Source organism: Mus pahari, chromosome 2, assembly GCF_900095145.1.
Source record: "Mus pahari chromosome 2, PAHARI_EIJ_v1.1, whole genome shotgun sequence".
NCBI lineage: Eukaryota > Metazoa > Chordata > Mammalia > Rodentia > Muridae > Mus > Mus pahari.
The window spans coordinates 122,936,810-122,949,408 of NC_034591.1; the positions used below are offsets into that span (position 1 = coordinate 122,936,810).

Genomic DNA, 12,599 nt, shown 5'->3' on the forward strand with positions numbered 1-12,599 from the left:
CTCTTTATTACACAAGTTCACTCAAATCAGACACCAGTTGCTGATTCCATAAGACACAAAGTGTTCAAGGGTCAAAGGTGTTTTACTATATAATTATCAGTTTACATGTTCTTCTGCATTTACTATATAATGCTGGGTCTCTATATAGTCCTTACAGCTATTCCAACAGTAAAGTAAAATGATTATATTCACTCTAAAATTTTGTGTCATTCCTCTTTAACAGACAAGGAAAATGAAGTTCTACAGAGTTCTGTTGCTCAGCATAGTAAACATAATGATCCAGTTTCCTTATCTTTCTTCCTAAAGCACCTCTTTGAATCCTCTTTGACAGAAAGTCAAAGTTTATAGAGAGGAAACCACTTCTAAGATGTGATAAGCTAAAGAAATCGGGGGGGGGGGTCAAAATATATATGAGGTCCTTAAAAAATTAACACAAATATTATAAAAATTAGATTGACAACATAATTTTTATATGTTGCATCAAATTGTGCCTAGCATTTATTTCTGTTTCAAGACATCAAGGCCACACAGCAATCCCTTGGGTCTAAAGAACTATGTATCTTGCTTGCAGGAACTTATGTTTGTTTCTTTCTACCTGAAATGTCATCTCAGAAAAAAAAAAAGAAAGAAAGAAAGAAAGAAAGAAAGAAAGAAAGAAAGAAAGAAAGAAAGAAAGAAAGAAAGAAAGAAAGAAAGAAAGAAAGAAAGAAAGAAAAAGAAAAAGAAAAAAAAGAAAGATTGGCTGGCAGGTGTTAGGATTGGTAAAAGAATTAAGACCTATGAGAAATAATAATAAAATTTTACCAAAACAATTATAGCATTAATAAGAATGAGCAAAGAAAGATAAAAACATTAGAAGTACTGGTCCACTGATAGGAACAACAGTGTTACAATTTGAACATGAAATGTCCCCAACAAAGTCATGCAATGAAAGTTTTGTCCTAAGCCACAGGCACTATTTTGGGAGCAGATGAATGCTTAGGAAGAGGGTCTCGCTGGCAGTCATTGGCGTAATTCTTTGATAAATATCCTGTCATTGGCCCCTTCCTGTTTCTCTCTGTTTCCCAGACACCATGTGTCTAGCTCTGAGATACCATGTTCTCACCACCATGGAATTCTGCCTGGCTTTAGGTATCAAGCATTGAAGCCTGCCAACCTTTGATCAACACCTTGAAAATCATGAGCCAAAATAAATCCTTATCCCTCTTAAGCTTTTGCTCTGAAGTATTTGACAAAAAGAGACTAACACAGAAGCAGAAAAGGGAAAAGAAAGCACAAACAAGAATTTGTGCATTTGATGAAAAAAAAAAATGTTCTGATGTCTTCATCACTATCCCAGTAGGATAATTACAATATGCTCCCTGGAAGTGGTAGTGGTGCTGGTAATAGTGGTGGTAAATGTTCCTATAATCATCTCTGCATTTCGGGGGCCTGGGTGAATTCTCTTAAACCCTCTCACCCACCTTTTGATATCTTTTAGTTCCAGAACTCGTCGATGGGAAAACATTCACAGCAACTGTGGTGGGTTTGAATCCCTGGGTTGAATATGAATTCCGCACTGTTGCAGCTAATGTGATTGGCATTGGGGAACCCAGCCGGCCCTCAGAGAAACGGAGGACAGAAGAGGCTCGTGAGTACCACTCAAGATATGCATTGTCTGTTCTGGTAGCTCCCATTCCTTAAGGCAGTGGTTCTCAACCTGGAGGTGAAATGACGCTTTCACAGTGGTCACCAAAGGTCATGGGAAAAGACAGATATTTACATTATGAGTCACAACAGTAACAAAATTACAGTTTTGAAGTAGCAACAAAAACATTTTTATGGTTGGGAATCACCACAACATGAGGAACTGTATTAAATGGTCACAGCATTGGGAAGGCTGAGAAGCACTGTCTTAAGGAGAATCCTTGACTTCTTCCTGATCATTAGCTTCAATGAGCTCTATATCTACACACCTTTCCCCTTAAAGGATCATAATGATCACAAACCAGGCCAGGAGAATCTCAACCTTTCTGGTAGTGAAATGTAATCAAGTTCTTAATCCTCTTTGTTTGAGTCTAGTGGTAGAGCACAAAACAACATAATACCTCCAAAGTCAACTCTCTCTTCTTTGGTTCGTGTGTCAGAAAAAAAACAAAATTCAAAAACAAAAAGACATCACAGAGATGTCAGAGAACATTTCCTCAGAAGTCTTTGCTAGGATTTTCTTAGGACATAAACCATTGTCCCAAGTAATGAATAAGAGTAGCCTGTTTGATAAACACACGATGAAAGTATTGTACAGTCAGCTCCGGCAGATTATGCTCTTGTCAACTGGAAGATCCTGTTATATGGCCTCTGTAGAGCTCCCAGCCGTGAAAATAACAATGATTTGTAAAGGCATACCAAGATCCTAAGCAGACCAGCAATTTCCCCGTATTCTTGGAATTGATGAAAAAATAAAAAAATCCAGGTATTGCTGCCTTTAATCAAGGGCATATACTGACTGGCCAGCTGCAATCCTCAGCTAGATATTTAAAGAATCTGCCTGGAGTCCTTCATTTAGATGATGACATAACTAAGCTTAGGCTCTCTTCCCACATCTCCAAATCTATAACTCGTGTGCCCTGTTATCCTGAGAAGGAAGTGAGTCTGATTTCCCCTCTTTTACAGAGAACACTGGGGATCAGAGAGGTTAAGCACAGTGAGCCAGGGGTCAACCTAAGTCCACCACTTCCTTCAACACCCAGCTCAAAGCTCACCTTCTTCTGAGAAGCCATTAGCCCAGCGCTCCTCTGAGCAACCTGCTACTCCAGAACACCACTGCTCTTCTCCATTCTGTCTGCGACATCATTGGGTGTTGTCCAAGTTTCTCTGTGATCTTCTGCATGTGCTCTCATCCTCCCACTAGATTGTAAGCTCCACGTGGGCACAGTTTGTCCTGTCTTTTCCTTGTGTTACCACCACATGGCTAATAAATGTCTAACCAAGCAAGAGAACAGATTCTTCAGTCCTTCCTTCCTCTATGAACCCCTAGGTCTTTAGGGATGGAGCTAAACAATTGGTCAGTGTGTATACCCCATTGAACCAGAAACAGGTAATTAAGGTAATTAACTTTCCTTGGGAGATTTTGCTTCTATAAGTCAGTACAGTGCTCCCCTCGCGGATGTCATTTCTGATATCCAAAATCAAAGGGACATGTGCCCAAGTACTCACTCACAGTGAGGCATCCCATCTAGGTAACCTTCCTGGCTACCATGTGCCATTAACACCTGAAGTAATTTGATTTCTGTTTTGTCTCCTGCAGTCCCTGAAGTCACCCCGGCTAACGTCAGTGGTGGTGGAGGCAGCAAATCTGAACTGGTTATAACCTGGGAGGTAAATCCATCACAGAACCAAAGGGACATAAACTTATCTGGGCTGTTTTGCTATTTCCCTCCATATGACAAGGAGCCAGGAACTGTTCCCCTCTGTTTCCAAGAAATCTATTAATGGCTGTCAGGAAGTAAAGGTGCTTGGCCACCCATTGTTGATGCAAGTTTTAATTTGACTGCTCACAGGAAAAAAAAAAATCATGAAAGAGGAGATAACATGGGCTAAAAACAAACACTAAGGAAGTCTGGTTCGGAGAAGACCAGTCTTTCTTTTCTTCCTGAATTGCTGCGTGGCCAATTGATTTAAAACATGTGCCAGCTATAGATTGAGTGTCCCAGAACAATTTCCTGGCAGTTGGCTTTGCTTCTGGGCTGTGAGGTATTTCTTTAAACAACCTGGAGGAAGGTTAGTGACCAATTTATTAAAAATTGATTTTGAGAGAGGAGGTGGAAGCTTTGGAAAAGGCTTGAAATGTGTTCCAAAGATTTTAGACAATGTCCCCTGAAATAAAAAGCCTTTCATTCACCCAGAGCCCCCGCAGAGCAAGGAAAGAAATCCCCCGATACCCCCCCCCCCACGTCCTAGCTGAGCTCAGAGCCTCTCCTTAGGGCCTGAGCAGAGATGGCCCTCTTTTGTGAATTCATTCATCTATTTGTCACCCAAAGAAAGTGATTACTGGATGGTGTGTGATGGAAGGGTTTTATTTTTTTACTTTGTTTTCGTAATCAACTGTGTGGTTAATTGAGCACCATTGGTAGCTCTTTCCGAGTTGAGTCCAGGTTACCAGAGCCTAACTCTCCAGAGCTGACCTTCATTTCATTTTCAAGGCTCTTGTATCACATGAATAACTGGGGCAGGTAAAGGATAGCCCTAAGTTTAAAAGGTGCTTGCAAGTAAAACCCAGCTTCAATCGGTGAGGCATAGTCTTTAGCAGTTGAATCACCTGAAGCAAGAATTGGGGAGTCCCCTTTAATATTTGAATCAAACTGCTGTGCTTTCTGAGTACAACCTCCCTTCCTCCCCCAGACAGTCCCTGAGGAGTTACAGAATGGCAGAGGCTTTGGTTACGTGGTTGCCTTCCGGCCACATGGCAAAATGATCTGGATGCTGACTGTGCTGGCTTCAGCTGATGCCTCCAGATACGTGTTCAGGAATGAGAGTGTTCGTCCATTCTCTCCCTTTGAGGTTAAAGTGGGTGTCTTCAATAACAAAGGGGAAGGTCCTTTCAGTCCCACCACGCTGGTGTATTCTGCTGAAGAAGGTATGGTTCATGCTCCCTCGATATTTCTTCAATTCTAAATGGTGTTCCTTTCAGGATGTACCATCAATTTATAACAGACATATAAATCAAAAGGATAGCTTCATTACAGACAAGTATACTATAAATCATTGGCTCACTATCATATGCTCTGTGTGTGTGTCTCTGTTTCTCTGTCTCTCTGTGTCTCTCGGTGTCTCTCTTCCTCTCTCCCTCTATCTCTCTCTACCTCTGTGTGTGTCTCTTACTGTCTCTGTGTGTCTCTCTCTGTGTCTCTGTCTCTGTCTCTGTCTCTCTCACTCACATACACACACACACACACACACACACAGAGAGAGAGAGAGAGAGAGAGAGAGAGAGAGAGAGAGAGAGATTCTGTTCATGTGACTACTCTCCAGTAATCCCAGAATATGGCAGTTTGAAGCACATTAGCTAGTTTGAGACCAGCCTGGGGTACTTATTTTAATCTGTCTCCAAAACAAGAAAACTCATTAACAACTTTATCATATGCGAAAACACATGACTCTCCACCAAGTGATTACATTGTTAAGGACCAGCCAAGGTTGCAAGTGCCCTGTGTTATCTTCAGATATATTTTTCTATGTGTCTATTATCTATCTATTGATTCATAAATACCCTGTACCTGTGAGCTGTCATTATTTTTAAAGAATCATACTTTTTTCCTTTTAGATGAATATCAAAATGGAATGTTTCACTCTCTCCCATCACTTGTTTTAAGCCATTTTGCTGTGACTCTCACTTTATAGGAGAAGAAATCTTGAAGCAGCTTGATTGCCATTCACACTGCCATAATGTTCCAGGGTCCTCATACTTACTTCTTCCAGGAGGGTCCTGCATTCAGAATGCCTCTCACATAGTCCTAAGTATACTCAGAGCTCACCCTTGTTGTTGTAATGATGATATTCCAAATTAAATCACAGGACAGCATATAAAAGTTGAGACATTAGTTTGGAGTCATCAAGGAAACTACATGTTCTTTTTCTTGTAGAGAAATAATTCCCATAGAGGCAACAGTTTTCCACAGCCTCTCCTCTACCTCGTTGCTGACTCTCACAGCTCTCCCCTACATACTACATACTACATACTACAATCACATGCAAAAGACTGGGTATGATCCAAACCAAATCTGTCCCCTTGCAGGTGCTTCTGCATTTCCTATTCTCTGTCTTACTCATTCTTCTGGCCTCACCTTGAACAGCCAAGATTTTCTGTAATTCCCTAAGCCTGCTGCATGGAATAGGTGTCTATGTCTCAGGCCTTGAGACATAATATCTACATTTTCCCCTATGATAATGTTGATGCCAACATATTTTAAGTTGTGAATCTTTGGTATATGTTCTCATGAAAGACAGTGTTTCCTGAGGATAGCTGATGTTTTCCCCTGTGTATCAGGTGACATTTTAAAAGTTCGGAATTAACACACCATCCAAATCTTATTGTTATGTGTAAATAGAAATCTCCATGTCCAATATTTCCTGGAGTATGCAGTGTAGAGGAGTACACAGAATGACACTACATTATAACAGATAAACGTGTTAGCTTTAAGAGGAGTCTTATTTTAGCGTGTGCTGGGGCTTAAGAGAATGAAGATGGTGCTTTTGTTTATCAGTCATGGGTCCATGGAACAGATGTAGTTTTAAAAGTATCAAGTAGTCACGTACTGGTTTGAATTACATTTTAAAAAGCACATAGCTACCCAAGGTAAAATTTTGTGAATGTTGTTATTTAAGTCATGGCTAAACTAGGTTTCTTTCAGTAAGGCAGAATAGTAAAAGAAAATTTTATATACGAATGGTGTACAACTCGCATAAAAATCTGGCAAAAGCAACAAGAATGTGAAAAACTATTGGTTCAGTCTACTGTTTGCACTTGGGAATACTGAGTCCCTGAAACTGTAAATGACTTGTCTAGGGTTCTAGAGATTATCTTATAAAACTAAGCCACCAGGCAGCTTTCCTGAAATGTAGTCTATTCGGTTAACTCTGCTTATTTCTTTCTCGACTGTTTTCATAATCCAGCAACTGAGACTATAACTCAACTAAGAAAGAGCTACCCAAACAAGTTGTTGACTATGAAAACTTATTGCTAAACTTGCCCTTGGGTGACTTTAGTTCCATTTACTGTGGTGTAAACCTTCGTAAAACTTCAGAAGTATCTCGTTCCTAAGCACCACACTACAGATTAAAATGGTTTGTCTGGGGGAGCGATTGTGTGTCTCACAAGTAAGACGGACACATAAAGAAGCTTGCAGTGATGAAGCTGACCCCGTAGTAAATTTTCCTGAATTCATTTGTAGAACCCACCAAGCCACCAGCCAGTATCTTCGCCAGGAGTCTTTCTGCCACAGATATTGAAGTTTTCTGGGCCTCCCCTATTGGAAAGAACAGAGGACGGATTCAAGGTTACGAGGTAAGATAGAGACCAGTGCATTTGATCTATATCTCTTGGTGATCCCTCTAAGGCACATTCACTGATGGGAGAAAACCCACATTGTCTTATACAGGTATCTATTCTAGAGGTCTAGTTCTACTGTACCGTTAATAGAAGCATTGAAGAATCTACTGTGAGACCACCCTTTACCTATGTTTATGCTTAAGTTTATTATTATATTTCTCTGTCTTTCTTTACCTAAAGATTTGCAATACAGTTGGTAAAAAGAGCTTAAATACGATATGCCCATGGGGGTAGGGAGATGGCTTTAGGAGTCAAGTGTGTTCATTGCTCTTGCAGAGGATTGGAATTCAGTTTCCAGCATCTTTCTTGGGGAATTCAACAACTGCCTGTAATTCCAGCTCCAGGGGACTTGGTGCTCTCCTCTGGTCTTTGTGGTTACCTATATTCACATGTACACACACATACACACACGCATATACACACACAATTTTTTTTAAAAAATCTTTAGAAATATTTTTTCAATATTATATGCTTAGAATCACCTGAACTCAAAACAAAGGTGCAGGAAATGACAGAAATAGCGATTGATGAGTCTCCACACTGGCCATCTCTGTGGGAAAATAAGACAAACGCAGATTTTCTTACTGTGGATAATTTTGCAGATCATGTGGATCTCCTTGTTCTAAAAGCTCTGTCCATGAGTTAACATAGAAATTTACCTCCATCACAAGAACTTGCATGACAATATTATTACCTGATGACATTGGAAGTCTCCCCAGAGGATATAATTTCCAAGGTCGTTCTTTTTATTTTCTCAGGTAAAATATTGGAGACATGATGACAAGGAAGAGAACGCTAGAAAGATACGAACAGTTGGAAATCAGACATCCACAAAAATCACCAACTTGAAAGGAAGTGCTCTGTATCACGTATCTGTCAAGGCATATAACTCAGCTGGGACAGGACCCTCCAGTGCAACAGTCAATGTCACGACCAGAAAGCCACGTAAGGACAGAGTTGCTCAGAAATATTTTGGGGATTCATCAAACATACTCCAAGTTCATTACCTATCCCCACCTCCCCGGGATCATTTGCATACTAATTGGTATCATTATATGGATTCAAATGCACCTTAGCATTTTAACTGAACCTTTCAGAATAGCATGCCAAATTCATTGCTCCAGAGGACAGAAAGATAAATGTTTTTCTCCTCACTGAGAAGGACTACTTCTTTTAGCTATAAATGGTAGGCGACCAACTGAATCTTTTTCCATTTGCAATGCTGTATCTCGTCAGATTTCAGTGACCTTGAAGACACGTATTAGTGCAATCGCCCATTAAATTGCCTCTACTCTCGAATTCTAGTAAGGGGATATTCCTCGGAATCCATTGAGATTTAATAATCTGTGACTTCGTCTATCTTAATTTTTTTTTTTTATAGCACCAAGCCAGCCCCCTGGAAACATCATATGGAATTCATCGGACTCCAAAATTATCCTGAACTGGGATCAAGTGAAGGCCCTGGATAATGAGTCAGAAGTAAAAGGATACAAAGTGGGTAATTTCTTTTTGCAAGGCCACCTAATCCTGCTATTAGCAGGAAGGGAGTCTGCTGGGCAGCAGAAGTTGCTCCATTTTCTCATTCATCCCTGATGGGCTTCCCCTGCTGAACTCTTCCCATTCAGGACTCTCTACCCTAAAGTAGACTCATCTAACCTTTATGGATGCTCTGTCTTAACTTTTCAGGACTTAGGCTATCATCTGGGTAAGCCAGTCCTTCCTTTCTCTCGTAAATAACCCAGACAATCAGCTTGGAAAAGAAAAAAAAAATTGGTTTACACTTGAGGAAGTCAGTCCATGGTCAATTAACTGTTGCTTTTGGAACTCTAGCAATATATCAGGCCACAGAGGTGCTGTACATAGTGGCCAGCATGCAGAGAGAGGGAGAGAAGGAAAGAGGGAGAAAGGAAGATAAAAAGAGTGAGAGAAACAGAGAGAGAGAGAAAGAGAGAGAGAGAGACAGACAGACAGACAGACAGACAGACTAGGATTCTGTCTTAATCAGGGTTTCTATCCCTGCACAAACATCATGACCAAGAAGCAAGTTGGGGAGGAAAGGGTTTACTCAGTTTAAACTTCCCAGATTGCTGTTCATCACCAAAAGAAGTCAGGACTGGAACTCAAGCAGGTCAGGAAGCAGGAACTGATGCAGAGGCCATGGAGGGATGTTTCTTACTGGTTTGCTCAGCTTGCTTTCTTATAGAACCCAAGATTACCAGCCCAGAGATGGTACCACCCACAAGGGCCCTCCCTGATTGATCAGTAATTGAGAAAATGCCTTACAGCTGGATCTCATGGAGACATTTCCTCAACTGAAGCTCCTTTCTCTGTGATAACTCCTGCTTGTGTCAAGTTGACACAAAACCAACCAGAACAGATTCCATTCTGCAGTCCCCTGCAAGAGTAATCGCAAAGTCTACCCCTTGTAGGTTCCACCATCTCCAGGTAACATTACAGGATGGAGATCAAGCCTTTAACATATAGACTTCTGGAGAACAGGTACAAAAACTACAACTTCATATAAATATTAGGTTTCTGTAACCTAGATCAGAAATTGTTAAAGGCTTTGTGGCTGGGATTCTACAAAATCCACCCTCCCCCACAAAAAAACCAACCAAACAAACAAAGAAACAAACAAAAAAAACCCAGCCCTTTAGCCCTTTTCCATTTGCTTTTGACAGCTTGGTTTTATTTTCTCTCTGTGTGTGTGTGTGTGTATGCACACTCACACATGAGTATGCAGTATATATGTGTGCACATGAGTATGTGTGTGTGTGTGTGTGTGTGTTTAACTAACATTACTAAACTCCCAATGTCACTCTCAATCCTGCTCTTTTTTCTGTAGAAAGCTTCCCTGTAAGAGAATAGGCTGAAAATGTTGTCTGCCAGATCATGTAAATGCTGGCCTGTCTTTGAAATGAACACACACACACACACACACACACACACACACACACACACACATTCATGTGTGCCCCTGGTTGAAAGACAGTTTGATGTTATGGAACTGAGGTTTCAGAAACCTCTGATCTCCCTGACATGGAACTGAACTCAGGCCCCTTATCAAAGTAGTACATTCTCTTGATAGCTACCCGATTTCTCCAGCCTTTGACTAAATGAAAACTTCCCCTTGCCACTGAAAATTGGGCTAAAATATGATTTTACAGCCTTCACTTGGCCAAAATGGGCAGCTTCAGTGCTTAGCATCCCTAAGATAAGTCACACATATGAGGCTTTCTCACCAGGAATGGCTTCGAAAAAGCTAGAAGGCGGCCAGAGATAATTCAGTTCATGAGACTTTCCCCATGGGGAACTGGGGCTTTCTTACAATTGTGGTCTTTTGGGGTAACCTCTGTTACTGAACCTCTGTTAGGGCCCTTAGCATCAGCGGAAGGGGGCAGTGAGTAAAAGCTATGTGTCCTTTGTAAAGCTAAGGATGAGCCTAGCTGCTGTGAAGCCAGCTCAGATATAAAGGGATGAGGATGGAGGAGACATGTGCAAGAAATAGTTTATCATCCCTACGTGAAGGGTACTCAGTGCGTAAGGAATAGCAGACTTGGCTGCCTCCAAATGTACAGGTCAGATGAATTTCTGAGCAGACCATGACCAGGGTCTGACCCAACTTCTGTGAGGAATGAAGGAAGGAATTGCAGATGTTTTTAGCTGGAAGAAAGTAAAGTTCTCAGAAGCATAATACTTCAAATACGTAAAGAAACTTGACTAATAATGAGTAAATTGTTCCAAATTCTGTAAGACTACTGAAAATGTTGACTTCCAAGCTTTTCTTTTTGAGAAAAATTCAAAATTTTAGACTTTGTTTTATAATCTTCCTTAAATAATGGAAACTATGGGAGGGTTTAAGTAAACTTGCAAAATTGCAAGGAAAGTCACTTTTTTTTCTTTTAATGGATTACTGTAAAATCACTGCAGTCAGAGGCATGTCAACATGACCATGGCAATAACAGTTTATAAAAGGCTTTGTAAAATGTCACTCTCCCTGAGGATAGATGGGCTGTAAAATGCCCTTAACTTGACCTGAATTTTCTTCCCTGACATCTCAATAGAACATGGCATAGCTAATGCCTGTTTACTTCCCACAATGGAGAAGAGTCCATCTTCCTTTGCACTAAGTCCACTCTTGAACAACTTGGCTTTCAGAAAGTACAATTGAGCCAAAATGTGTCTTTACGTTGTCTGGGCTGATGAACCGCAATCTTATTCCTCTGAGTCCTGGAGAACAATTCTAATGGACTTTACCCTTGTTTTCAGGCTGCTACCAAAATAAAATAACATGCAGAGAAGCTTCCCAAAGTATTTGAGGCTACCAGTAAAAAGATTAGAGATCATCTAGTAAAACTCCTTATTTTCTATATATGAGCATTCAAGCCCATCCATAAGTCTGTTGGGGTGCCCTTGGCTTTATCAGGTACAAGGAGAAGTTGCCATGTTAAGACTTGCTGACTGGTAGCAATTATTATTTTGTTGACAGTCAGTGCTTTGTATACCAGCTGCTTCTCACAAATGCTCACACCAGGTTCTCACTGTAACATCTTCCCAAGAAGGCCCTACAGACACGTTTGCCCGCACACAGATTAGACCAAGCATCATACACTATGGAGGGAATATGAAGGGCAAAGCAGGCCAAAAGAAACATAGAACGTTTGATTTAGCAGAAGAGTCCAGTTGTTCTTCATATAGGATTTAGGGAAACTATTTTTACTTCTGTAGTAATAGAATGAAGTGTGGGAGTAAATTAAAACTGGGCATTTAGTTCTCTTTCTGATTCAAATATCAGATCAAATGAGGTCATCCTTTAGGGTGTTAGGCATGTCATTTATATCTTTTGGATTTAGACTTTGAGAATACAGAAACTGCTGGCATAACTGACCCAATATTAGGAGGAAGGGTTTTTTCCTTGTGAATAAGAGAAAAATATATCCAGAGGCATCTGAAAAATTATAGAGAGACAGAAGCAGACTGGACATGGTCAGGTTTAGGGAAAGGAGAGAGCAGGAGAAAATGGTAGAGAAAGCAGGAGACAGGGAACAGAGCATAGTGAGAGAATCTTGAGAATAGAAAACAAGAGAGGATGTGGAGTGGGCAAATCATAAGGATTATAAATAGGATGAACAGCTTTGGGACAGGGGAGGCCTGGAGAGCTAGCATGGATTTTAAAAGACATAACAGGTATTTGTGATTCTGAAGGAGCCTGCAGGCCAATATGCTGATTGGTGACATAGGTAGCAATATGTCCCTTCTGCCAGTAGTAATAGAAATGAGTCCTTTTGTCAGATGGGAATCAGTTCCACAAGTTCCCAAGGAATGCTAGGTTTTATCTAACCTCTAGAAATCTTTCTGTAGTCCAGCTTATGCTAATTTCTAGATATATGGACATCCTAAGACCTAAGAATCAGATTTGAAGGAGTAACTTCTGATCTCAGTATGGCAAAATAAATTGCCCACACAAATAAGTGAATTCAGGTGAGTGAGCTTTTTTTTTTTTTTTTTTTTT

The 12,599-nt window shown here is 40.5% G+C and overlaps 1 protein-coding gene across 1 annotated transcript in view; it reads left to right on the top strand.

Annotated features, from left to right (window-relative positions):
• The window catches only part of Cntn4 (contactin 4), a 94,824-nt gene that overhangs the window by 68,046 nt on the left and 14,179 nt on the right, over window positions 1-12,599 (top strand). The window contains exons 7-12 of the mRNA XM_021191242.2: window positions 1,481-1,630; window positions 3,287-3,357; window positions 4,381-4,615; window positions 6,930-7,042; window positions 7,846-8,032; window positions 8,469-8,581. Coding sequence (XP_021046901.1) covers window positions 1,481-1,630; window positions 3,287-3,357; window positions 4,381-4,615; window positions 6,930-7,042; window positions 7,846-8,032; window positions 8,469-8,581 — 869 coding nt within the window. The remainder of the gene's footprint in view (window positions 1-1,480; window positions 1,631-3,286; window positions 3,358-4,380; window positions 4,616-6,929; window positions 7,043-7,845; window positions 8,033-8,468; window positions 8,582-12,599) is intronic.